This window comes from Narcine bancroftii, chromosome 2, assembly GCF_036971445.1.
Source record: "Narcine bancroftii isolate sNarBan1 chromosome 2, sNarBan1.hap1, whole genome shotgun sequence".
NCBI lineage: Eukaryota > Metazoa > Chordata > Chondrichthyes > Torpediniformes > Narcinidae > Narcine > Narcine bancroftii.
In genome coordinates, this window is record NC_091470.1 from 179,983,321 (window position 1) to 180,010,796 (window position 27,476).

General features: G+C 46.4%; 1 protein-coding gene across 2 annotated transcripts in view; it reads right to left on the reverse strand.

Moving 5' to 3' along the window:
* The window catches only part of LOC138754698 (flotillin-1-like), a 56,151-nt gene extending 32,455 nt beyond the window's left edge, over window positions 1-23,696 (reverse strand). The window contains exons 1-6 of one of the 2 annotated variants that reach the window (XM_069919401.1): window positions 23,611-23,696; window positions 22,557-22,810; window positions 13,633-13,701; window positions 10,942-11,017; window positions 8,577-8,667; window positions 4,098-4,241 (exon numbers count right to left, since the gene is read on the reverse strand). In XM_069919401.1, coding sequence (XP_069775502.1) covers window positions 4,098-4,241; window positions 8,577-8,667; window positions 10,942-11,017; window positions 13,633-13,678 — 357 coding nt within the window. In that variant the 5' untranslated portion in view covers window positions 13,679-13,701; window positions 22,557-22,810; window positions 23,611-23,696. The remainder of the gene's footprint in view (window positions 1-4,097; window positions 4,242-8,576; window positions 8,668-10,941; window positions 11,018-13,632; window positions 13,702-22,556; window positions 22,811-23,610) is intronic. The other variant, XM_069919400.1, reaches the window with a different exon arrangement.
* Between the last annotated feature and the right edge of the window lie 3,780 nt (window positions 23,697-27,476).

Below are 27,476 nucleotides of genomic sequence, written 5' to 3' on the forward strand. Positions count from 1 at the left end.
CCCCTTCCCCCCTCTCAAACCCACCGTAGAACCCCATAGCACGGAAACAGGACCAGCTTGCCCGCACCAACCAAGCTGGCAAGCTTCAACCTTTCAAAAAAAAGTCAGATTTCAATGTCACGAAATTCGTTGTTTTGCGGCAGCATCACAGGGCAAACATTTATATAAACCACCTTACAAAATAAATAAAAATAGTGCACGAAAAGTCAGTGAGGCAGTGTCTGTGGTTCATTGATAATTCAGAAAATCTGGCAGAGGGGAAGAAGCCGTCCTTGTGCTGCTGAGTGCTCGTCTTCAGGCTTTTGTATCTCCTTCCCCGATGGGAGCAGAGTGAAGACAGGATAGCCTGGGTGATGGGAGTCCTTGAGGATAGAGGCTGCTTTCTTAAGACAGCTATTATAGATGTCCTCACTGGAGTGAAGACTGGTACCTGTGATGTCGCAGCCCAAGTTAACCCCCTCTGGGAGTTTATTTTTCCTGAGTGTTCAGACGGTGATGAAACCAACCAGAATGTGGAAGTTTTCGAGAGTCTTCGATGACGTACTGAATCTCCACAAATTTCTCACAAAGTACAGCTGCTGGCAAGCCTTCTTCGTAATCACATCAACATGGAAGCTCCAGGACAGATCCTCAGAGAGGTTGACACCCAGGAGTTTGAAGCAATGAGGACTGGTTCGTGTTCTCCTGAATTCCTCCTGTAGTCCACAATCATTTCCTTGGTTTGCTAAGGTACAGGAGCCTGAAAATTTGGACTGTCAGTCTGGGGAACAGCTTCTACCCACAGGTTGTGAGACTGATGAACTATATCCTGTAACGGTGACAATCATCTCAAATGTTCATATGTAAGGTAAGTGATGGGTGATTTTCGTGATCAGCAGACCAAAACCCATAAAATACACCCAAAGGTGTTCAGGAAACAAAATCTTTGTTATTCAATGTTATTGCTGTGATTTTTATGGACTGTATTCCGTGTATGCACCATGGAACAGAGAGATGCTGTTTCGTCGGGTTGTAGATGTCCAGTCAGACAATACTAAACTTGTGCTGAGTCCCATTTCACGTTATTTATCTGATTGTACAAGTACCACACAATGAAACAGCTTTCTCTGGTCCTCATTGCAAAACAGACATAGATCGAGACATAACAACACATACATATGCAAAAGGAATACATTTATATAAAATTAAATACTGTTTAGTAAATACTGGAGGCTCAGAGGGTGAGTGTGAGCAGTTCCTTGGGTCGTTTAGCGTCCTTACTGCCCGTGGGAAGAAGCTGTTCCTCAGCCTGTTGGTGCTGGCTCTGATCCGCCTGTTACCTCTTCCCCGACGGGAGCAGCTGAAAGACGTTCCTCGCAGGGTGGAAGGGGTCCTCAATGATTATGCATGTCCTCTTCAGACAACAATCCCGTTAGGTCACATTGATGGGGGAGGGAGACTCTAGTGATCCTCTCTGCCGCTCTTATGGTCCTGTGGATTGACCTCCAATCCAATTCTCTACAGCAACTGCACCACACTGTGATGCAGGCGGCCAGGACGCTCTCAACAGAGCTCCTGTAGAAAGTTTTTTTTTTAATTTTTTTTTATTTTTCACACTATAAACCACATTGATCAAGATACATACATTTTTCTTTTCAAATATATAGTGTCGTTTTCTTCCCCCCCCCCTCTTCCCATCCTACCCTCCCTACCTCCCCTCCCATTCATTTAATGTTCAGAATCTAAGATACATTAAACCCGTCAAACAATGTTGTCACTCAATAAAAATAAACAAGAAATTCCACTGAGTCAATTCTTTTTTTTTAATTTTTTTATTTTTCACACCATAAATCACATTAGCCATGATATACACTATTTCTTTTTCACACATATACAGTGACTTTTTCTCCCCCACCCCCTTTCCTCCCAAACCACCCCCCCACCACCCCCTCTCATCCATTTTAGGTATACAATCTAGGTTGCATTAAGCCAGTCAGACAATGTTGTCATTCAACAAAATTACACCAGAAATTCTACTGAGTCCATTCTTTTCTTTCCTTCTCCTTCCATCAACTTAGGTAATGTTTGTCCCCGGTAGGTTTTCGCTATTGTATTTAATGTAAGGCTCCTATACTTGTTTGAATATTTCAATATTATTTTTTAACCTATATGTTATTTTTTCTAATGGAATACATTTATTCATTTAAATTTAGTAGTTTCTTCCTTTTAATTTGGTTATGTATTCCATTAATATTTAAAGACATATAGTTCAGCGTAGCCCTTTTATATTTTGTTTATCTTCTCTTTCCGTTTTTCCATCATTACCTTTCCTCCTTTTCCATTTCTGTTTTCTTATTTTCAACTCTTTATAAGACAACATTCCTACAACATCCAACATTTTCCTTATTCTCCTATTTCTATCTTATTAATCCCCAATCTCCCCTTCACCTCCTGAGTTGTCCTTTATCCCTTGTCGGACAACCACATCTCCCCTCTCCATTTGGATTTGCGAATCCACTCGCAAGCGTCAACTGATTTTGCAGTGTACTGTGTCAATTCTTTTCATTTCCTTCTCCTTCTGTCATTTTAGGTGGTAGATGTACCCGGTAGGTTTTCTCTATTGTGTTTCATGTATGGCTCCCATATTTGTTCAAATATTGTAATATTATTTCTTAAATTATATGTTATTTTTTCTAATGGAATACATTTATTCATTTCTATATACCATTGTTGTATTCTCAAGTTATCTTCTAATTTCCAGGCTGACATAATACATTTTTTTGCTACAGCTAGGGCTATCCTAACAAATCTTTTTTGTGCACCATCCAAATCAAGTCCAAATTCTTTGTTTTTTATGTTACTTAGGAGGAAGATCTCTGGGTTTTTTGGTATATTGCTTTTTGTGATTTTATTTAATGTCTGGTTTAGATCTTCCCAAAATTTTTTCACTTTCTCACATGTCCAGATTGCATGAATTGTTGTTCCCATTTCCTTTTTACAGCGAAAACATCTGTCAGATACTGTTGAGTCCCATTTATTTAACTTTTGAGGTGTAATGTATAGCCTGTGTATCCAGTTATATTGCATCATACGTAACCTCGTGTTTATTGTATTTCTCATAGTTCCAGAGCATAGCTTCTCCCATGTTTCCTTCTTTATCTTTATGTTTAAATCTTGTTCCCATTTTTGTTTAGTTTTACCATTTGTTTCCTCATTCTCCTTTTCTTGCAGTTTAATATACATATTTGTTATAAATTTTTTGATTATCATTGTGTCTGTAATCACATATTCAAAATTACTTCCCTCTGGTAACCTCAGACTGCTTCCCAATTTGTCCTTCAAGTAGGATTTCAGTTGGTAGTATGCCAACACTGTATCGTGAGTTATATATTTATCCTTCATTTGTTCAAAGGATAATAATTTATTTCCTGAAAAGCAATTTTCTATTCTTTTGATCCCTCTTTTCTCCTATTCGCTAAAGGAAAGGTTATCTATTGTAAAAGGGATTAGCTGATTTTGCGTCAGTATTAGTTTTGGCAATTGGTAATTTGTTTTATTCCTTTCTAGCTCCTGTAGAAAGTTGATGTGACGGTGGCCGGCGGCCTTACCCGCTTCAGCTTTCTCAGAAAATGCAGTCGCTGTTGTGCCTTCCTGACAAGTGAGATGTTGAGTGTCCACAATAGGTCACGAAGTGAACTCCAAGGAACTTGGAGCTCTCTACTCTCTCCACTACCGAGTTATTGATGTGTAGTGGAGGGTGGTCATTCCTGGTCCTCCAGAAGTCCACGATCATCTCCTTCGTCTTGTCCACCTTGAGACTTGGGTTGTTACTCTCCCACCATTTCATGAGATTTTCCACCCCTTCTCTGTGGTGCAAGTCATTGTTGTTGATGAGGCCAATGACTGTTGTGGCATCTGTAAATTTGAAGACCCTGTTGGAGCTGGATCTGGCCATGCCACTTGCGAGTCATTTCTGGTTCTCCTGAACTCCACGGTCATCTCCTTTTGTTTCAGGTTGTTATTCTCGAACCTTATCTACCTTTGCACTGACCAAAACGAAAATGTACTGGAGCCTTGGATCATGTAGTGAGGTAATGGGGGTGGGGAGCGGTACCTACCTCCACAGTCATGTGAGCCATGATGGCCCTCTGGTGGCCCTCCAACGTCTCCAGGGCAATCTGACCAATCTCGGATTCTGACTTCCCGAGGAACATCTGGCAGGCAGCGGCGAGCATCTCCTTACTCTGCCCTTGAATCTTCACCTGTAAGCAGGAGTTTAACAGGGATACATCTCGTCAGGAACTGGAACACTACAGATCCTCTATGTACCACTGACATAAGTAAACTTATTCCACAATCGAACCTTTCCTTAACACCCTATTTCTCTTTCATCCACTTCCCCGTTCAAGAGTCTTTCAAATACACTGACTGCGTCAGCCTCAAACATTACCCCCACCCACGTACACCAGGTCCACAACACTCATAGATATCCATCCTAAACTCCACTCACCTTTAACAGATGTTCTCCCTCTAGTTTTTAGATGAAATTTAAATTTTTAGAATTTAGACGTGCAGCACGGTAACAGACCCTTCTGCCCACAAGCCCGCGCCGCCCAAATACACCAACGAACCTACAAGCCCTGCCTGTTTTGAAGGGAGGAAACCCACACAGACACGGGGAGAACATACCAATTTTTTACAGACACCAGCGGGTTTGAACCCGGGTCACTGGTGCCGCAAATGGCGTCATGCTAACCGCTAACTATGCCGATCGGGAGTGGGGATAAATCCCACCAAACTTCACTATTTCTTGTGTTTTTCCTCAACAAGAACTCACTGCAAGGAACAGAATTGGGCGAAGCCAATCCATCCCCATTCAAGCCCCAAGCAGAATCCCAACAGGGTGGGGCTTAAGAAACACAAAAGGTTCTGGACGGAGGAACCTGGAGTGAACCAAGAGGTTAGGAGGTTAGGAGAAAAATGGTCAGCAAACATTCCGGGCTGGGATCCTCCAGGGCACCAACTCCCAATTTCTCCCACTGTATAAATCTCAGTGTAAATACCTTCTCCACAAAGGCTTGCCCCATTAGGTTTGTAGTGCACGAAGCTACCCTTTCAATGAGCAGCAATAAATGGGGCCAAAAACTGTCAATGCATTAGATCATGTTGTAAAACAGAAATTTAATATCTATTACACGAGATTGCCTTTCGTCTGCCATAAGGCAAACGCCATTAGCAATGACCGGCGTCACTTAGAGAAAGAGAAGGAAAAGAGAGCTCCTCCCTCATCTCCCCCCAAGTCACCGAGTGTCTGTGGATTCACTTCCAGGGCTCTTGCAGCCACACAAACTTCAGTCCAAACCATTAGCAAGCGGAGCTCAGAACCAGACCTCCGACACAAGAAGGCCAGGGCCCTGTGGACCTGGTTACTTGTACTTTCTGAGAAAGGCCACTACTGAACAGTGCCAACCAAAATAATCCAGCCCGGAATCCTGAAATGCCAGGGAAGATTCTGGAACATCACCATTGGCAGATGGAAAATGTCAACATTTCAGTTCATTGGTCTCTCATCTTTTCCAAGGTTTCAGACCCGAGATCTTAAATGATGAGGTTTGACAAAAAAAAATTTGGCAGCACTGGTACACCCCAGGAGAGCAGGGAGCGGAGACACAGTGCTGTTCCGTGGGGTCCAACCGCCTGGTCCTAAAGTCTGCAGCTCCCCACAGGCTTTAAATGGCCTGCTATTGGAGCCGATAGTGTTTTAAATTAAAATCCTACAGACCGTGGAGGTGTGTGACCACGTGGCGGTGCCTGTGCTTGGCAAACGGCTATGAGGGGTTGCAGACTCGGGGGAGCAGCAGACCGGTTAAGGGCACCAGTAACGGGAAGACCACCCCCCCTCCACTGCATTGAGAAGGATAGCAGAGCAGACAACGACCATATAGGACGGTGACCATGATGACAGCAAGAGGCTCAGCATCTGAAGGCAGTCAGCAACTTGCGGTTGAAGGTCTCAAGGATCAGGATTTAAGAGGCTGCTGAGAGCAAGACAGACTCCAAAACCACCTTGGGCGCTGAAGGCTTCCTGATCATGTTGGAAGCTTAGGAACTGAAGCTCTGGTTGCTAATGGATCAAAACAGGGTCTATGCAGCTGTGGGTGGGCTAGAGGTGAATGTGATAGTACAGAATACTATCACCAATGTACATTTGTGATTGGTTGAGAAACATAGCCACGCCTACTGGCAGGTCATAAAGGGCTGCTCCTAACCAGACCCAGGTCAGTCTGGACTGGTCGACCTTGGTGAAATAAACTCCAGTCTTTTGCTGATTAAAGCCTTAGTTTGAGTTAACAAGTCTTTGAGTCATTCGAAACACTACAGTGAATCCAAGGATACTTTGAAGGGATTCCCTTTTGCTTCTCTTTCTCTCTTACTGTAAGGGGCGCTGGGCAATATGGACGGAGATTTGTGTAATATTACATGTTCTGTGACAAAGATGGAATCTTGATTTTCACTCAAAATGCTTTCTCTTGCAGGTATGATTTATAATGGAAATATTTATGGACCTGCAGAGACAGGGTAAGCCTGTTTGCTCTTAATGGGAGTCGAACATTGATTAATGAATTGGCAAGGTTCCAACATGGGCCTTAATTCAATCTTTGGTGAGGTCAGAAGCCGTTACCAGCAGTAAAAAGCAGTCCATTAGGAGGCAGCGCCACTTCATGGCAAACATTTATTCCTGGGTGCTGCAGTTTTGGGAGGTATGGGCCCATTTGGGGAGGGCTGAGTTCGGGTTTAGTACTAGGGGGCTACAGTGGGGAAAGGAGCAGCAAGCGTCCACTGCTCTGCCCAGGGCAGCTGACATTATCGGGAAAACCAATCTCCCATCCATCGACTCAGTGGGGCGAGATGGAAGGTGGGTCTGAGAGCTAGCATAGACTCAAACGTCCCACCCTCCTTCACCTGGGAGGAAGAGCAAGCAATGCCTCCGAGGTAGCTTGCCATGTGCCCTGCGTCCTTTATAGCGACTTTTACAGAGGTGCTGTAGAAAGTACCCTGTCTTGCTTGGGATGGGAATGAGCAGCGGCAGCATGGAGCAAAGAAGGTGATTGGAGCAGACCCTATGGGCCTACTTCTACTCTTACATCTTGTAAGCTGCACAGCCCAAGGCTGGAACAAGCTGCAGAGTAATGAAGGCAGCTCAGCGTATCACACAACAACCCCCCCATCCATAATGTTCTTCCCGCTGCCTTGGAAAGCAGTCAACATATTCAAGGCCCTGTCCCCACCTTGGTCACACTCTGTTCTCCATCGGGAAGAAAATATTTGAAAACACAATCGTTGTCAGCTGAAATCTAAAGAGGTTCATAGAGCACATATATCTAAAGTTAAATTGTCTCATTTTCAGTCAGACATAAATCCCCAACGTGATAAATGTAAAACAGGTGATACTTCCTTAATTCATATGTTTTTGGACCTAATCTAGCTTAGCAAAATTTTGGAAGGAAGTTTTTCAATCATTACCAGCGATTTTAAATTTAAAATTGGAACCTCGCCCGTTAATTGCTCTTTCTGGAACATTCCGAGAAGATGATGTGTTACTAACTTCAATTCAATGCCGTAATTTCTTGTTGATGGCCAGATGTGCAATTTTGATTAAATGGAAAGATAATACTGCACCTACACATACACAATGGCAAAAGTCTTGTTTAAACTTGGAAAAAAACTAGATATACAGTTAATATCGCAAATATTAATTTTTAAATAATATGGGGTTCGTTCATGGACTACCACCACAATGTTAAGGATTAGTGTTAAACTGGACAAGTGAACTTCCAGGATTTCCCTAAAAGCCAGGGGAACATGACCCAGTCCTCATCGAGGGTTCAGTAGAGGAGAGGGGGCAAAAACTTCAAATTCCTGGGTGTCAACATCTTCGTGGATCTGTCCTGGAGCCTCCACATTGATGCAATCACAAGGAAGAGGTGCCTGAGGAGATTCGGTCCGTCACCGAAGACGTTGTTAACTCAGCCTGCAATAGCACAGGCACCAGCTTTTACTCCATCGAGGACATCTACATGAAACGGGATCTTAAAAAAAGCAGCCTCTATCCTCAAAGACCCCACCACCCAGGCCATGCCCTTTTCCCACACCACCAGGCCATGTCCTCTTCACTCTGCTACCATTGAGAATAGGGTACAGAAGCCTAAAGACAAACACTCAATGGATTCCTGACTTTTCGTCCACTATTAATTTTTATAGTAATGTTGTAAGATAGTTATGATATGAATGTTTTCCCTGTGATGTTGCCGCAAAAACACGGAATTCCATGACTTGTTCATGGCAATAAATTCTGATTCTGCGGATCAAGTATGGTCTCCTTCCTTCCTTCTGTTACAAGTCCTTTCTGCAACTTTCTCGATACCTGGTGCTGTTCTTGTAACACCACTCTGTACACTGTGTGTTTGTTATTATTGCACTTTCTGCTGTACAAGTTGACTTGCCTGGATACCTTCCAAAATGAAGCCTTTCACAGAGTCTCACGTGACAATAAACCATTCAATAATGAACAAACGATCAGCTGCTTGTGGTTGTACCTGTGCGATTCCGGTCACTGAAATTGGGACACCGTGGCGGGTGTACACCTTCTCACTTTTTACATTCAGCGTCAGGGTGCTCAGTGAGATCCTAGGGGGAGAGAAGCGGTTTGTTAGAGACCTCCCAATGTTCCCGAGGTCATGTGCTGATCATGGAATATAGAATATTCCAACACAGTACAGGCCATTCAGCCCCCGATATGGTGCTGACCTATATAAACCCACTCAACAAACACACCCATAACCCTCTATTTTTCTTGTACCTATGTGCCTGTCTGAAAGTCTTTTAATTGTCCCAGTTGATTGATTGAATGGTGGGGCAGACTTGATGGGCCTATCGAGGACATCTACAAGAAGCGGTGTCTTAAAAATGCAGCTTCTATCCTCAAAGACCCCCCACCCAGGCAATGCCTTCTGCTACCAATGGTAGCCTATTTCTGCTCCTATGTCTTATATAAGACCCTCGACCACCACCACTGCATCGCATTGAAGGTACCCACTATTCTTGTGTAAAAAAGTTTACCACTGACATCTCCCCTAAACTTGTCTCCTCTCACGTGGTACATATGTCCTCTGGTGCTTGCTACTCTCAACCTGGTGAAAAGGTGCTGGCTGTCTCGTATGATCTTGTACATCTCTATTCGATCTCTTCTCCTCCAAAGTGAAAATCCCTTGCTCTGTTAACCTGGCCTCCAAAGACACATTCTCCAATCCAAGCAACATCCTGGGGAAATCTCCTCTGCTCCCTCTCCATAGCTTCCTGCAATGAGATGACCAGAACTGAATACAATATTCCAAGTGTGGCCTAACCAGAGTTTCATAGGGCTGCAACATTACCTCACGACTCTGGGAACACAACCCCCACCCCAACTAATGAAACCCAGCAGATCACAGGCCTCCTTAGCGACTCTATCACACTGTGCGGCAACCTGGAGAGATCTGTGGATTTGAACCCCAAAGTCCCTCGCTGATCACTCGTGCACCTCCTGGATGTCACGTGAAAATAAACCCTGCCACATTGTGCTTTCTCAGCTGAGAGAGTTTGGCAGTGGATGGAACTCATTCAGGTTCAGGTGCACAAAGGTTCAACCTGAAGTTGAATCTCCTATGGCACTTCAGCTTCACAAGGAATGCCTCTGTCCCATCTAGTACAAAGTTCTCTTCATTTATTTTAGGGATCCTCGCTGCACTGCCTCTGGCAGTGGAATAAATTACTGTGGGTGTACCGAGGAGAGCATTCTGACTCCTTGCATCACTGTCTGGTAGGGAGGTGCCAATGCGCAGGACAGGAACAGGTTACAGATTAAGGACATCTGCAAGGGACGGTGTCTTAAGAAAACAGTATCGATCCACAAGGACCCCCAACACCGAGGCCGTGTCCTCTTCTCACTGCTATCATCAGGAAGGGGGTCCAGGAGCCTGAAGACTAGCCCCCATCATTACAAAAAACAGCTTCTTCCCCATGTCCATCAGATTCTGAATGGACAACGAACCACAGAAACTACCTCTCACTTTCTCTTATTTTCCATACTTTTTAAAATGTAATTAACAGCAATTTTGCACCTGTGATGTTGCCATAAAACAAACGAATTTCATGACCCATTCACGATAATAAATTCTGATTCTTCTCAATGTAAAGGTACCTCATGTTGGGTGAGATGGAGACATGGCCATTTTAGGGTTATTTTGATGGCCCTGTCAACTCTCACCTCCACTCGTGGTCGATCTGTCCTGCCTCCTTCCAAATGTTTAGACGGACAGCAGGATAACTGGCCCTTCCAGCCCACGAGCCCAGGCCTCCCAAGTGCATCAAGCACCGTATGCTTTGAAGGGTGAGACTTAACTGGAGCAGCCATAGGAAACCCACGCCAATACAGGGAGAATGTACAAACTCTTCACAGACAGCGCCAGATCTAAACCTCAATCTCTGGCGCTGTAAAAGCATGGCGCTAACCATGTTGCCCGTTCCATTTGTTTAAAGGATGGCACGGATAGCTTAGAGAGCAGCATGGTTAGAGCGATCTCTTACAGGGCCAGTGACCGGGATTCAAATCTGGTGCTGACTGCAAGGAGTTTGTATGTGGGTTTCCTCCGGGTGCTCCAGATCCTCCCACCCTTCAAAACCTACCACGGTGTAATTGGGTGGCACAGGCCTGCGGGCCAATAGGGTGTTACCTTGCTGTGTGTCTGAACTAAAAAAATGTTCTCCTTAATGTGGTGCAGAGACCTGAACTCTTCTCAGCGGTAGAATGTCTGTGCTTATGCAGTATAGGGGAACCCAATTCCCGCTCCTCCCTCATCCCATTACAAAGCCCAGCCCTCGTTCCATAACCCCAGCAGATACCACTCCCCAACCCGCCATTACCTCTCGATCTGCTGGACACACGGCAGAACGAACACCCGGCCTCCGGCGATCATCACTGGCGGGGAGCGGCAGAAGCCTGCAACAGACGGAGGACACCAGATGGTTGAGAGAGTAGTCACTACCCCAATCGGATAACCCTCCCACCGGAAAAGGAAACGTGGAGACGTCGCCAGAAATGCTCGGTGGGTCAGGCAGCGCCTGAGGTGGAGATGTTTAACAGAGACCCCAGGGGCAACTTTTCCATGCAGGGGGTGGTGGGTATGGAACGAGCTCCCAAAGGAAGCGATAAACAAGGAGTCTTGTTTCAGATTTATTTATTGTTAGAGTACATGCATGACATCACATACAACCTGAGATCCTTTTTCCTGCGGGCAAGGCAGAATTACAAGTTATTGGTAGTGCAAATAAAAACGGTCTCAACGTACACATGTAAACATATACATAAATGTAAACAAGCTGACTGTGCAATACAGAGAGGAAAAGAAAATCAATAAAGTGCCAAAAGTAAGGGTCCTTAAATAAGTCCCTGATTGAGTTTGTTGTTGAGGAGTCTGATGGTGGAGGGGGAGCAGCTGTTCCTGAACCTGGGGGTGCGAGTCTTGTGGCCCCGACACCTCTTTCCAGAGAGAACAGAGGGTGTGCCAGGTGGTGTGGATCCTTGATGATACTGCTGCTCTCCAATGGCAGCGTTCCCCGTAGATGTTCTCGATGGTGGGGATGGTTTTGTCCGTGATGAGGGGGAACTATGAATGTGTTGTAGGAACACTGCAGGTCATGCAGCATCCCGGGTAGTCAGTGTTTTGGGCCTGAGTATTGGTACAGGAAACCTGAACCAGGTCTCAGACCCAAAGCTTCAAACGCCTATTGCTTTCCATGGATGCTGTGTGACCTGCTGAGTTCCTGCAGCACTTTTTAGTGTGTGGATAGGAAAGGTCAGAGGGCCGTAGGCTGAATGCAGGCCAATGGGACTAGTACAGTCAGCAAGGCTATGTTGGGCGAAAGGCCAATTTCTGTACTGCAAAACTCTGACATCGAAAACCTCGGCAACTTTAAATTCCTGGGGGTCATTATTTCGAGGACCTTTTCTGGATCCAACACACTAATGGCACCGTGAAGAAAGCATGTCAGTGCCTTTACTTCTTCTGGGGTTTGCAGACAAAGGAACATAGGAAGTAGGAATAGGAGTAGGCTAAAAATGGCCCATCAAGCCTGCTCCATCATTCAATAAGATCATGGCTGATCTAATTTATGATCTAACTCCACCTACCTGCCTTCTCCCCATATCCCCTAATTCCTCTATCATGTAAAAATTTATCTAACCGAATTTTAAATATGTCTAATAAAGCAGCCTCAACCACTTCTCTGGAATGAGAATTCCAAACATTCACTACTCTCTGGGAAAAACTATTTTTCCTCATCTCTGTCCTAAGTCTACTCCCCCGAATCTTGAGACTGTGTCCTCTCGTTATAGCTCAAAAAACCTTCCTACATCTATCCTATCCATACCCTTCATAATCCTATATGTTTCTATAAGGTTTGGTATATCGAAAACATTGGAAAACCTCTACAGATGTGTGTTGGAAAGTGTGCTGACCGGCTGCATCATGGCCTGGTATGGGGGCACCAATATCTCTGAGCAGAAAGCCCTACAAAAGGTAGTGGACACAGCCCAGGACATCATAGGCAAACCCTTCCCCACCATTGAGAACATCTACGGGGAACGCTGCCATCACAGAGCAGCAGCGATCCTCAAGGATCTGCACCCCCCTCCCCCCCACCCTCCCAGCACACGCTGCTGCTGTCAGGAAAGAGGTCTTGGTGAACAGACTCGCACCACCAGGTTCAGAAACAACTGCTACCCCTTCAACAGAGACTTCTGATCCACAAATTCAATCAGAGAATCGTTTAAGGACTCTCAACTTTGCACATTATTTCTAATTGAATTTTCTTTTCTGTATTTACAGTCAATTTCTTTCCTTGTTTACATTTTTCTCTTTTGTATACATATCTCTTCTTGAGTACAGGTTTTTTTGTACTACCGCTAAGTAGAAATTCTGCCTGGCCCGCAGGAAAAAGAATCTCAGAAACCATGAATGTACTCTTATAATAGTCCAAAAATTTAATTTTGAACACATTATGTTGTTCAAATATTTTTGGCATTTTGAATATGTAATTGGCATTTTTGTTTCTAGTTGCTTTGAAGAAATCATGCATTATTATCTTTCAAATGTCACCCCTGTGTTAACCTCATGAAAACTGTACACTGAATTGGATTAAATGCATTGCTCTGGGCTCAAGGCAGGTTTCACTGCTGTTAAGCTCTACGACTTTGGAGAGATGCAAAGCAGGTTTACCAGGTTGATTCCAGAAATGAGGGAGTTAGCCTACGGGCAGAGATCAAGTTGCCTGGGTCGAGGGTGAGAGGGGATTTTTATAAAAAAAAACAAAATTATGGAAGAGGTAGATAAAGGCAGGAAAGTTGTTTCCACTGGTGGGTGAGACAGCCATTCTAAATGGGGGACCCATGAATTCCCCCCCCCCCCCACTCCGGTGAGGGGGTGGGACACAGAACCTTTAAGTAAAAGCCAGGTAATGACTGCTGTATCTGTATAGGCATGAATAGACTGGGCTCATTTGCACATGGTAAAATGGTTTAAACACTGACATAGCACGCAAGTGGAAACGTTGTACCTGAAACCACCATGGCCTCATTGGGACCACATGTGTGGAACGACATGGCAACGTGCCCGCTGAGAAATCCTAGAGGAAGCACAAGAGTTAAGAGGCAGCAGAGTAGAGCACAACAACAAAATGCACATCTGTGGCACCACATGTTCTGCAGAATGGCCTAAGACATTTCACAGGGACATCCATAAAAATTAAGGCGCAGCCACACTGCCAAAGCTGAGCCTCAGCCAGTTGGGGCGTCAAGAGCACAGGTACGTAGGCAGCTGGGGCCAAATATAGGGCTTGTTGACTTTTACAAGTGATACATGGACAATACCAGATCTTGGGCCAAAAACAGTGTGGGGGGGTGGGGGGGAGGGCGGGGTTGAATTTTACACAGTATCAACTAGTACACATGTACTGCATGTATGGCAGTATTTGATCTGAAATTTTACCCCAGAGTGTGGTTGAAATCTGGAACTCTCACATATCAAAGGCGTCCGAGTGGGTATTCAAACTGGCAAGACCTGGTGTGCCACGGATCAGGGGCCTGGAAGTTGCACAGATGGTCAGCTGGCGAGATTTTTGAAATGTAAATTTTAGACACATAGCACGGTAACAGGCCCTTCTGGCCCATGAATCCGCGTCGACCATGTACAATTAACCTACAATTCCCCGCATGTTTTGAACAGGTGCGCCTGGAAGAACCCAAGCTGGCATGGGGAGAACGTACAGGCTCCTTTCATACAGTGGCAGATTTAAAGCCGGGTTACTAGCTCTGTTAACCAAATGGTCCCTGAGAAAAAGATGAAATCCTTCAGGTCCTGGAGTCATGGAGAGATGCAAACAAGGACCTTTCCCCTGCTGATTTTGCACTGATAATCAGGTATCTATTTTTTAATACTAAATCTACTCTATTTAATTTTCCCCAAATTACAAATTCCAGAATGCAGATTTTGCCACTCACCTACACACTGGGCAGCAACTTGCAGCAGACAAACTAATGTCCCGACCTGCACGTCTTTGGGATATGGGAGGAGCACGGGCAAACTCCCTACAGACAGCCCCGGAGGTCAGGATTGAACCCGAATCGCAGGAGATGTGAAGCAGCGGCTGCACTAACCTCACCACTGCTGCTGGGTGATAATAATGGAAGCGGCCAGAGAAAGAGACAGGAACAAGCGAGGCTGGTTGGAGTCCCAAGCCTCTGAACTCCTCTGAACAATTTGCCTCCGCTGCACATCATTTGGCGATCCTTGCTTCAGAAAAATCTAATTTACAACTGACAGCTTGAAAGCATCAGGATGGAATCCAATCAGGGAGAAAGGAAAGCAAAGCTGGGACAGCTGCCAGTTCTGTTTCACAGCATCACTTCATAGCCTGGTTCAGGTAGTCAGTACTGTGGGTCCTAGTTAAAGGCAACTGGGCTGGAAGGTGTGGGGTTCAAGTGGTTTCAGGAGCCTGTATGGGCTCAAAGGGCCAAATGGCCTCCTCCTATGGTGTAATTCGACAGGCCTGCAACTGTCAACAAAGCTTGCAAAACGACCATCCCCTCACTGCTGGTCAGCAAGCTTCAAAACCTGGGCCTCTGCACCTCCCTCTGCAACTGCATCCTTGACTGGACCACATCAGTACGGATCAGTGACTTCTCCTCCTCACTGGTGATCAACATGGGCCCACCTCAAGGATGTGTGCTCTTAGCTTACTGCTTTACTCTTGCTACATCCATGACTGTGTGGCTAATGCACAATTCGGATACCATTTACAAGTTTGCTGACGACACCACGGTTGTCGGCAGAATCACGGACAGCAATGAGGAAGCGGACAGGAGGGAGGTAGATCAGCTCTTTGAGTGATGCACTTAACGTTAGCAATAATAAGGAACTGATTGTGGGCTTCAGCAAAGGGAAACCAGGAGAACAGGAACCAGTCCTCATCAAGGGCTCAGCAGCAGAAAGGGTAAAGAACTTCAAATCCCTAGGTGTTACTACCCATGTCGATGAAATCATAAAGGAGGCTCACCAGGGGCTATACTTCGAGGAGTTTGTCACCAAAGACTCTTGCAAATGACCACAGGAATAACGTGGAGAGCATTCTGACTGGTTGCATCACACTACCAGGTTTGGAGGCGCCAACACACAGGACAGGGACAAGCTACAGTGAGTTGTTAACTTGGCCTGCGACATCACGGGCACCAGACTTCACTCCATTAAGGACAGCTACAAGAGGCAGTGTCTCAAGAAAGCAGCCTCATTCCTCAAGGACCCCCACCACCCAGGCCATGCCCTCTTCTCACTGCTAACATCAAGGAGGTGGTACAGGAGCCTGAAGATGGTACAAAAACTGCTTCTTCCCCTCTGCGATCAGATTTCTGAATGGACAATGAACCACATTTTTCTCTTTTCCACTAATTTGTTTTTGAATAGTGCATTTACAAAAATGCAATTTATACCAAATTGTTCACCTGTAATGCACAATAATGCTGCAAAACAACAAATTTCATGACATATATTCATTACAATAAATTCTTATTCTGAATAATTCTATGATGCCCTCAATACTGTGGACACACAAGAGCCTGGAGATGTTGGAATCTGGAGTCAAAACACAACTCACCAGGTCGAGCAGCATTTGCGGGAGGAAAGTGGTCAGTTTCGGCTCAGAACCCTTCGTCAAAGCAGAGAAGAGATGGCCAGTGTAGTGGAGACAGGGAGGGAGGGGGTTAGTGGGGAATTTGTGAACCCAGGTAAGGGTAGGCATGATACCACTGGTGTGGGGTTCAATCAGGAGCCTTGTGGTTGCAGGGAAGAAACTGTCCTTTAAGGAAGCAACTCAGGAAAGTTTACAGACACCGTGGTTGAAGTAAAAACACAGTGCTGGAGAAACTCAGCAGGTCAAACAGTGTTCTTTAGATAGCAAAAGTTGTGTGTCTACATGTTTTGCACCATAGAACGCTATTTCGTTGGGTTCTACTTGTGCAATTGGATGACAATAAACTTGACGAATACACTGGAGGATGCTACCGGAGGAACAGGGATAGGGAGTGAGGGCATAGAAAGGGAGGCAATTATTTCTGCATTTGTAGAGGGTCCTTCTCAGAGAAAGGGTTTGGGAATTAGTCTGAGAACACACGACGTACAAATGTTGGCAGAAAAGTTGTCCCTTCTTTTCAAACACCCATTCTCCACGGGTGTTCTATGGCATTCCCCCCTCCCCACTGCCGGCCACAGCTCACTGAAGTAAAAGGCTTGAAACATTGGTTATGTATGAAGAACTAAGGTCCAAAACGTTGGTTATGTAGCCTGTGCTCCTCCCCCCACCCCAACCAGTTATTCAGGTATCTGCCTACATTTTGCTTATACCTTGATGAAGGGCTCAGGTCTGAAACCGTGGTTATGTGTCTTTATCTTTGCTATATACAGTGCACTCTGTAAATGCTGAGTTTAAACACAGAAATGCTAGAAGAACTCAGCTGGTTTTGCAGCATCCCTGCTGAGTTTCTCCAGCATTATGTTTTTACTTATCGTCAGTCTATGAGGAATTATTGTGGGCTCTTGGACTGTACTCATTGGAGTACAGAAGGCCGAGGGGGACCTCATAGAGGCATTTCAAATACTGAAAGGCATGGACCGAGTAGATGTGACAAGGATGTAGGGGATTCTAGGACAAGAGGCCATAATTTCAAGATAAAAAGGCGTCAATTTAAAACAGAGATGTGGAAAATTTCTTTAGTCAGAGGGTCGTGAGTCTGTGGAACTTGTTGCCACGGGTGGCAGTGGAAGTGAGGTCGTTGAGTGTATTTAAGGCAGAGATTGACAGGTATTTGATTAGTCAAGGCATCATGAGTTATGGGGTAAAGCCGGGGAGTGGGAGGATGGATCAGCTCATGATTAGAATGGAGGAGCAGACTCTATGGGCCAATGGGCCTCCTTTTGCTCTCTTATATCTTGTGATCTTGTGAAGTAAAAGCAACACAAAATCTTTGTGTGTGTGTGTGTGTGTGTGTGTGTGTGTGTGTGTGTGTGTGTGTGTGTGTGTGTGTGTGTGTGTGTGTGTGTGTGTGTGTGTGTCTAAATATATATATATATAGTCAGTAGGAGAGAAGTATGAAAGAAACCAAAACTTGACTGCTTCATAGGGGGGGCCCATAAACTTTGAGCAGAGTCCATAGTGGAGAATGGCCACTGTAGAAGACATTACCTGAATGTGGAATTTCTGGAGATGTGCAATGCTGACATTAGCTGAATCAGGGGTCACTGTTGCAACAACAGCCAAGTCATTAGCTCGATCGTATAACAAATGGTTTACCATTAGGAAATAAATGCAACTGGATTTTCCAGAGCAATCATGTGCAACTTTTGCAACACTTTCCACTTCCTCAATGAGCTGATCATCTTCTAACGTCCACTCCAGCATGCATTCCTGAAGGAGGGTTGCTCAACAGCCACACAGCATTTCCAAAGTAATAGCAGCCTGGAGAAACAGGATGCTATTTCCACAGACCTGCAACTTGGTACAGTGAAAGTCCAGAAATCTGGACCACCCAAGAATCTGGGCTTCTCAAAAACTCTCAAAACTTTTTAAATTTAGCGGGCTTATGTGTGTGTGCATGCGTAAGTGCCAAAAAGGACAGAAGTCGCGGAGATAAATGAAAATCTACTTATTTGTTTTTTGCTCTTTGTATGAAAAAATGTTTCTTAATTTTTTTGAATTTAAATTTAGCATAACAGGCCCTTTTGGCCCACGAGCCCTTGCCGCCCAAATACAGTAAAATGACCTATAACCCTCTTGGTACATTTTGAAGGGTGGAAGGAAACCACAACACCCGGAGGAAACCCACACAGACACAGGTAAAACGTTCAAACTCCTTACATACAGTGCAGGATTCGAACCCTGGTCCTAGTGGCTGCACTAACCGTGTCGTCCCCTAAAATAATTTTCATTAATAAACTATCAAAATTTACCAGTTCATCTCCTGTTTATTCTCCTTAAATTTGAATTTTAAAAGTACTGCCCGAGAATCTGGACTGACCCAATCCGGATTTTAGGACTTGTACCATATATATCCGCAGGGGAACTCAGCAGGTCTGACGACACCCATGAGTAAAAATAGTCAGTCAATGAGAGGGGGGGGGGGGCAGATATTATGTACATAAAAGGGGAAAGAAGCTGGAAGAGGGGCTCAGAAATGAGCGGCAGAAAGACAGGTAGAGCAAGAAACCACTGGGGAGAGGAGGAAAAGTTAGAGAGAAGGGTGGGGGGGGGGGATAAAAATGTACAGGAGTAGGTAAAGATGAGATGGAAATAGTAGGACAGATGGGGGGGGGGGGGGGGGGGGATTGGGAGTTACCTAAAGATAGAAACATCAGTATTCATACCCTCAGGTTTAAGACTATGCAGGAGGTATACGATGCATAATTCCTCAAGTTTACATCTAGACTCCCCACTGAGAGTGGACAAGGCCAAGAAGAGACATGTTGCTGTGGAATTAGCATAGTACAGGCCCTTCGGCCCTCAATGTTGTGCCAACCCATATATTCCTTCCTAAAAAAAGTACTAAACCTTCCCTATCCCAAAACCCTCTATTTTTCTTTCATCCATGTGTCCAATGGTTCTTTAAATGCCCCTAATGTTTCAGCCTCCACCACTGGTTGGGGGAGTTTTTAAAAATGTTATTATAAATTTTGATTCTGGCAATTTAAACCCGTGCCGCCCAATTACACCCATATGACCTACAATCCCTGGACTCTTTTGATAGATGGGAGGAAACATTCAAACTCCTTACAGACAGTGCTGGATCCAAACTGGGATCGCCGGTGCTGTAATAGCATCGCGCTAACCATGCCACCCAAGTTAAAATGATTAGCCAGAAGCAGCTCAAATTTAGGCTCACAGATGCCCAGCGAAACTGGGTTTAGTGGATGAGGCCAAATCACATCAGAGGTTAGATTCAATTCTCTGCTTTAGCGCAAGGAAACAGGACTTCAGCTCAATGACCAAAATGTCTATCCTAGTTATTCCCATTTGCCTGCCTTCAGTCAATATCCCTCTAAATATCCAGAGATAAGGGGTTAACCTCCCATGTGGGACCTTGTCAAAGGCTTCACTAAAGCCCATGTAGACAACATCCACAGCCTTTCCTTCATCTACCTTTTCCCAGAGGGGGGTGAATCTGTGGAATTCGCTGCCCATTGAAGCAGTGGAGGCGACCCCATATACTTAAGACAACTTTGGATAGACTTTTACATAGTTGGAAAATTAAGGAATAAATGAGTAAGTTGAAGATGCGCCTATCATCAGATCAACCATGATCACATTGAATGGCGGAGCAGGCCAGATGGCCTAATCCTGCTCCTATGCATATAGCTCTCTAAATATCTTTTAAACCCACCACTACCACTTCCACATTCTCCTTTGGACATCATCAGTTAGACCGCAGCTCAGAGTTCCGATTGGCACACCATAGGGAAGACTGAGGAAGGCAGAGAGGGCTTTCTTCCAGAATGTTTTGGAAGTGGAACACTTCAGTTGTAAAAGATTAGAGAAGATGGATGTGTTTCACAGAGTGGAGGAAACCTGAGTGCGAGGGGCAGAGATGGCAGGAAACATGAGAAGTAGGGCAACAAGATGAAATTAAGGGGCAGAAGGTTCACAGGAGATCTGAGGAAGAGGCTTCTCACTCAAGTGAGTGATCAGGGGTTGGAATACACTGCAAGACAGGATGGTAGATATACATTACATGCAAGAAGATGAGCACTTGAAAATTAACGGGGCATAAAAGTCCACAGATAAGTGTATTTTCTGGTTGCTTGAAATTGTGTGTTGTGTGGATTGGCGAACTAACTGTGAAATGCACCAATTTTAAACTTCTGGATTTTTTACCTATTTATTTTCCTCGATTTGTTTTTTTTTGCCAGTTGCTTGAATTCCGGATAACAGGGGTTTTATTGCACATAAAAATGCTGGAGAAATTCAGCAGGTCATGCAATGTTCTTTATGTAGCAATGGTACATGACCAATATTTCAGGCCTGAGCCCTTCATCAAGGTATGAGCATAAAGCAGGCAAGCACCTGTAGAAAATGGGGGGAGGAAGGGGCAGGCCCACAAGCAAGAGGTAATAGGTGGATAATGGGTGGGAAGGCAGAAGAGAAAAAAGATGAGGTAATGGGAGGAGGGGACGGCTCTATGAATGGAGAGGGAAGGGAAAGAGAGAGATTCAGGGGAGTGGCCAGACAGAAACAGGAGAAGTCAATGTTAATGCCATCTGATTGGAGGGTGTCCAATATTAGGTGTTGTTCCTCTAATTTATGGGTGGTGTCAGTCTGGCAGTGCAAGATACTGTGGACAGACATGTCAGCAAGGGAAATGAAATGGGTGGCTACTTGGAGATCCATGCTATTGCGGCGGACAGAGCTGAGGTGTACAACAAAGTGATCTCCCAGTCTCGCCAACATAGAGGAGGCCACAACGGGAGCTCCGAATGCAGTAGACGATCTCTACAGGTTCACAAGTGAAGTCTCGCTTCACTTCAAAGGACTGTTTGGGATCCCGAATGGTGGTGTGGGAGGAGGTGTGGCCGCAAGGGGAGCATCTCCTGTGGGCACGGGGATAAGTATTAAGGAGGCGATGCATAGGAAGGGATGAGTGGACGAAGGAGTCACAGAGGGAATGTTCCCTATGGAGGTTGGAGAGTGAGATGATGTGTCTGGTGGTGGGATCATGTTGTTGGTGGTGGAAATTGCGGAGGATAATACATTGAATGTGGAAGCTGGTGGGGTGGAAAATGAGGACAAGGGGAATCCTGTCCTTGCTGCATTTATGGGTAGAGGTGGCAAGGGCAGACGTGTAGGAAACAGAGGAGATGCTGGTGAGGGCTGTGCTGATGGTGGTGGAAAGGAAGCCACGTTGTATGAAGAAGGAGGACATCTCTAATGATCTGGCATGGAAGACGTCATCCTGGGGGCATATGTGACAGAGACGGAGGAATTGAGGGAATGGAATACTTACAGGGGACAGGGTGTGAAGAGGTGTAGATGTGGTCGCTGTAGGAGTTGGTATAAAATATCTGTAGAGACTATGCCTCCTGAGACGGAGAGAAAGAGAGATCGAGAAAGGGGAGAGTGTTTCTAGAGATGAACCAAGGGCACAGATCAACTAGATGTAGAAAGGTGGTTTCCCATGGTGGGAGAATACAGGATAAGGGGCCACAACTTCAGGATTGAACAGAGATGAGGAAAAATTTCTTCAACCAGAGGACAGTGAATCTGTGGAATTTGTTGCCACAGGTGGTTGTGGAGGCCGGGTCATTGGGTGCATTTAAGGCAGAGATGAACAGGTTCTTCATTAGCCAGGCCATCAAAGGTCAGGCAGTGGGGCTGATGGGGAAATGGATCAGCTCATGATTAAAAGGAGGGGCAGACTCGATGGGCCGAATGGCTTATTTTGCTCCAACATCTCGTCCTTCAAGACAATTGATGGTGAAAAAATGAGAATAGCGGTAGGTACCCGATCATCAGCGTGCACATAGTGGGGCACACAGCCTGTTAAAGTGCCACCTCAAAAAACAGTAACAGGTTCCCCAGGTCATTGGGACATGACATAAACTTTGTGAGGAGTTTGAGATTTGGTGAGTCACTAAAGACTCTTGCAAATTTCTACAGGTGGACCGTGGAGAGCATTCTGACTGGTTGCAGCACTGTCTGGTACGGAGGTGCCAAGGATCAGGACAGGAATAAACTCCAGAGGGTTGTGAATTCGGCCTGTGACATCACGGGCACCAGTCTTCTCTCCATCGAGGACATCTACAAGATGCAGTGTCTTGAGAAAGGAGCTAATGCTACTGCTACATGCTGCCCATGTCAATATGTTATTGACATGAAGATGTCACAAATTTTGTTTTTTTTTGCTGTAGAATTACAGGTGCAAATATTGCTATAAAATTACATACCAAAATGGTGTAGAAGAAGAAGGAAACTGAGGGGTAGTGTCTGTAGTTCATTGTCCGTTCAGGAATCTGATGGTGGAGGGGAAGAAGCCGTCCTTGTGCCGCTGAGCGCTCGTCTTTAGGCTCCTGTACCTTTTCCCCGATGGTAGCAGAGTGAACAGGGCACAGCCTGGGTGGTGAGGGGTCCTTGAGGATAGAGGCTGCTTTTTTAAGATACCACCTCATGTAGATGTCCTCGATGGAGTGAAGTCTGGTGCCTGTGATGTCACAGATCGAGTTAACAACCCTCTGGAGTTTATTCTTGTCCTGAGAGTTGGCACTTCCGTACCAGACAGTCATGCAACCAGAGAGAATCCTCTACACGGTACACCTGTACACGTTTTCGCCAGGTGTCGGAACCGCCGATGTGAGGAGGCGCTGAAGGGTCTCTGACCACGTTCTGGGGTTTGGATCTGGGGCGGGGGGCTGCCAATGGTTTGGGGCTCGCCCCAGGCTGCCTCACACTGGCCGGAGGGGCACCAGGCGTTGGAACCGCCGATGCGGTGGAGGCGCCAAAGAATCCCTGACCACGTCCTGGAGTTCGAGGGGTGCTCGGGCCATTCCTGCCACTGGCAGATGTGTAAATGCCATGGAATATGACACCGTTTTATGACGGTGATAATAGATTGAATCTTGGATTGGGAAACAAGTCTGATGAGGCAAGGTTTGCAGCACAGGATGAGAGGAGACTTGATGGAGGCCTGCAAGATTCTGATAGGTCTGGAAAGGGAGGGGCTGCTCCCCAGGCCCCCCCCCCCCCCCCCGGGCAGGGTCAGCACCCTCCAGAGGGCAAAGTGAAGGGGGGGGTTGTTTTTCACACACACAGAGCTGTGAGGGCCTGGCTGCAACCTCAGGGGCATTGACGGCAGGCCCAAGGAGGGCATATCTGGGTCAGCACGTCATTGAGGGGCCGAAGGGCCTGTACCGTGCTGGTCTGTGTTCTTAGATGAGGAGGCATGGAATATCCTCCCCCAACCACACCCCGCCACGCCTGGGACCCCGATCCCTCCGAGCTTACCTCGGCCTCCTGTTGCTCGCCGCCGCCCGTTTGTTTTCGTCCGTCGACTGACCCGCCCCGGGAGCCGACGCACAGCGCCGCCCCCTGCCCGGGAGGTGGGACTGAACCAACCCGCGGCTTTTTCTCTCTCTCCGCTTCCCACGCTCGGAGCCGGCGCACAGCGCCGCCCCTGGCCGGGAGGTGCAGCTGACGCACCTTCACCAGGGAGCCCCCCGGCGCTTTCTCTCTCTGCCGCTCAGAGCCTGCAAGTGAGCCGCCCCTGGCCAAGGGGGAGAACTGACGCGCCACGGAGCCCGCGGCTCTATCTCTTCTCTCTCCAGAGCCAGGAACAGCACCGCCACTGGCCGAGAGGTGGGACTGACGCGCCCCGGAGCCTGCGGTCCTCAGTCTCCCCGCTGAGCCGGGAACAGCGCTGCCACTGGCCGAGAGGTGGGACTGACGCGCCCCGGAGCCCGCGGCTCCAGCTCTTCTCTCTCCAGAGCCGAGAATAGCGCCGCCCCTGGCAAGAAGGTGGAATGACACACCCCTCAACTATCCATCCTTCACACAATCCTATCGACAAGCAGAGAAAAACAATTCCACTCTTGCTTAAATATACTTAGAAACATCCTCGCTGCACAACTTTATATGTTCCTATAGCGGGCAGCACGGTTAGCGTAGTGTAGCGCAATGCAGAGTTCGAAACCGATGCTATCTGTAAGGAGTTTGTACATTCTCCCCATGTCTGCCTGGGTTTTTCTCCCACTCTTCAAAACATACCGGGGGGGGGGGGGGTTTAGGTTAATTGGGTGTAATTGGGCGGCACGGGCTGTGGGCCTGACGTACCTGTTACCATGCTGTACGTCTAAATTTAAAAAATATAAAAGATTCCTCGCTTATCCATATATGTTCCAGAGAGGATGGTTCCAGGCGAGTCGAACTCTCCTTGCTGACTAATCCTCTCTCTCAGAAGATTCTTCTCAAACACAAAGCTGGAGAAACTTGGCAGGTTAAACAATGTATTTAATATGGCAGTCTCTTCAATTTGAGGCTCTGCAAGCTCACACCAAGACACAAGAGAAACTTGTCCGTGAACTACTCTTTGCAGACGATGCCGCTTTAGTTGCCCATTCAGAGCCAGCTCTTCAGCGCTTGACGTCCTGTTTTGCGGAAACTGCCAAAATGTTTGGCCTGGAAGTCAGCCTGAAGAAAACTGAGGTCCTCCATCAGCCAGCTCCCCACCATGACTACCAGCCCCCCCACATCTCCATCGGGCACACAAAACTCAAAACGGTCAACCAGTTTACCTATCTCGGCTGCACCATTTCATCAGATGCAAGGATCGACAACAAGATAGACAACAGACTCGCCAAGGCAAATAGCGCCTTTGGAAGACTACACAAAAGAGTCTGGAAAAACAACCAACTGAAAAACCTCACAAAGATAAGCGTATACAGAGCTGTTGTCATACCCACACTCCTGTTTGGCTCCGAATCAAGGGTCCTCTACCAGCATCACCTACGGCTCCTAGAACGCTTCCACCAGCGTTGTCTCCGCTCCATCCTCAACATTCATTGGAGCGCTTTCATCCCTAACGACGAAGTACTCGAGATGGCAGAGGTCGACAGCATCGAGTCCACGCTGCTGAAGATCCAGCTGCGCTGGGTGGGTCACATCTCCAGAATGGAGGACCATCGCCTTCCCAAGATCGTGTTATATGGCGAGCTCTCCACTGGCCACCGTGATAGAGGTGCACCAAAGAAAAGGTACAAGGACTGCCTAAAGAAATCTCTTGGTGCCTGCCACATTGACCACCACCAGTGGGCTGATATCGCCTCAAACCGTGCATCTTGGCGCCTCACAGTTTGGCGGGCAGCAACCTCCTTTGAAGAAGACCGCAGAGCCCACCTCACTGACAAAAGGCAAAGGAGGAAAAACCCAACACCCAACCCCAACCAACCAATTTTCCCCTGCAACCGCTGCAACCGTGTCTGCCTGTCCCGCATCGGACTTGTCAGCCACAAACGAGCCTGCAGCTAACGTGGACATTTACCCCCTCCATAAATCTTCGTCCGCGAAGCCAAGCCAAAGAAAAAGAATAAAGTTACATAACCAATGTTTCGGGCCTGAGCCCTTCATCAAGGTATGAACAAAATGCAGGTTAACCTTCACCCGATAAAACACTTTGCTGCCACATTTCACCCCGATGTAATGTTATGGGCCCCCAGGACCCCAAAACCCAGCAGCAATAGAAATTCACCAAGACAAATGGTGCCCCCCCCCCTCCGCCCCGGGTCAACACATGTCGCCAACCGTGGGCTTCTCAGAAGGGAAGGTGAACCCTGCGCCATCTTGTGTTGGATGACTGGGGTGGTGATTCGGACCATCCAGCCATGCAATCGCTTGGCCTGCTACACTGTGTCATTTTCTAAGATTTTTTTTTCCCCTAAGGGAAGTACAGCATCTCTACAGTCCACCGACTGATAAGGAGAGGGGAGTCAGACTTCCAGGTCATTGTGACGCACTTTTTTTTTTGCTAGGGCCAAGTCCATAAATGCGAGTTGAATTTGGAATTTGGTGAATTTTGTAGCTCATGTCCATGGGGCTCCCCAGTTGGGTTCAGTGGAACTCTGGTTAGTATATACCATTGCACAGGACCGGGTTGTGTAAACAAATGCTCCCAGCTCCACACCACGCCTGAAACACGTCCCCGGGACCTCCGGTTTCGCTTTGTGAATCTTTTGCAGTGTGAGTGCAATATTTAATTTTTAAAGCATTTTTTAGGATATTATTTATTACTGAATATATTCGCTCAGTCAGTTTGCATTTCTTTGTTTACATTTCACTCTTTTGTACGTGCACCTTTTCTTGAGCGCAATTTTTTTTTGACGACTGGAATTCTGGCGTGCCCACAGAACAAAGAATCTCAGGGCCATACGTGGTGTCATTTATGTAGTCGGACAATAAATCTGAAATCTGAATTAAATTACACAGGCCTCGATGTTTTGCCGACCCAGATAATCCTTTTAAAAAAAAGCACTAAACCCTCCCTACCTCGTCACCCTCCATTTTCCCTCCATCAATGTGCCTGTCTGACTACAGGCACTATCGAGGAATTTTGTGGCCGCATGGGCAGTCTTAAAAGGAAGTTGCAGGAATTTGGAGTCAATTCCTGTCCCACGATTTACCCTGCAGGACCCCTACAACTTTTTTGGTGGAAGCCTGCAGGGTGAATCGTACCAGAAAAACTCATTGACGGTCGTCCACTCAACTGCACGTCCTTCAAAAAACGTACCGGGGGGGGGGGAGGTTTTAGATCAGTTGGGTGCAAAGTGAGCGGCACAGGCTCATGGACTGAAATGGCTTGTTACTGTGCAAAATGTCTAAATTAAAAATTCCAAAGATGTACGAAGTTAGCACGTTAATTGGTCACACAAGGGTATTTGGGCCCTTGGGCCTGTCACCGTGCTGCAGGTTCAAATTTATATTTACTGAGGCCGCCTCCACTGCTTCAACGCGCAGCCAATTCCACAGATTCCACCCTCCCCCCCCCGAAAAAGCAGTTTCTCCTCATCTCTGTCCTAAATCTACTCCCCTGGATCTTGAGGCCATGTCCTCTAGTTCTGGTCTCCCCCATCAATGGGAACATCTGACCAACCTCTATCTTTTTCATCATGTTATAGTTTCTATTAGATCCTTCCCCCTCCCCCCCACCATTCTTCTAAATTCCAGCCAGTACATGACAACAAATTCTGATTCTGATTCACAGTTCATGAAAATCGTAATGCTTTAACAGTCCAGACGAATGTGCTGAAAGAGTTAAGGGGTGAAAATTAACGAAGAGTAAATAATTTCCAGTACATTGAGCAACAGCATTCCTTCCTGTG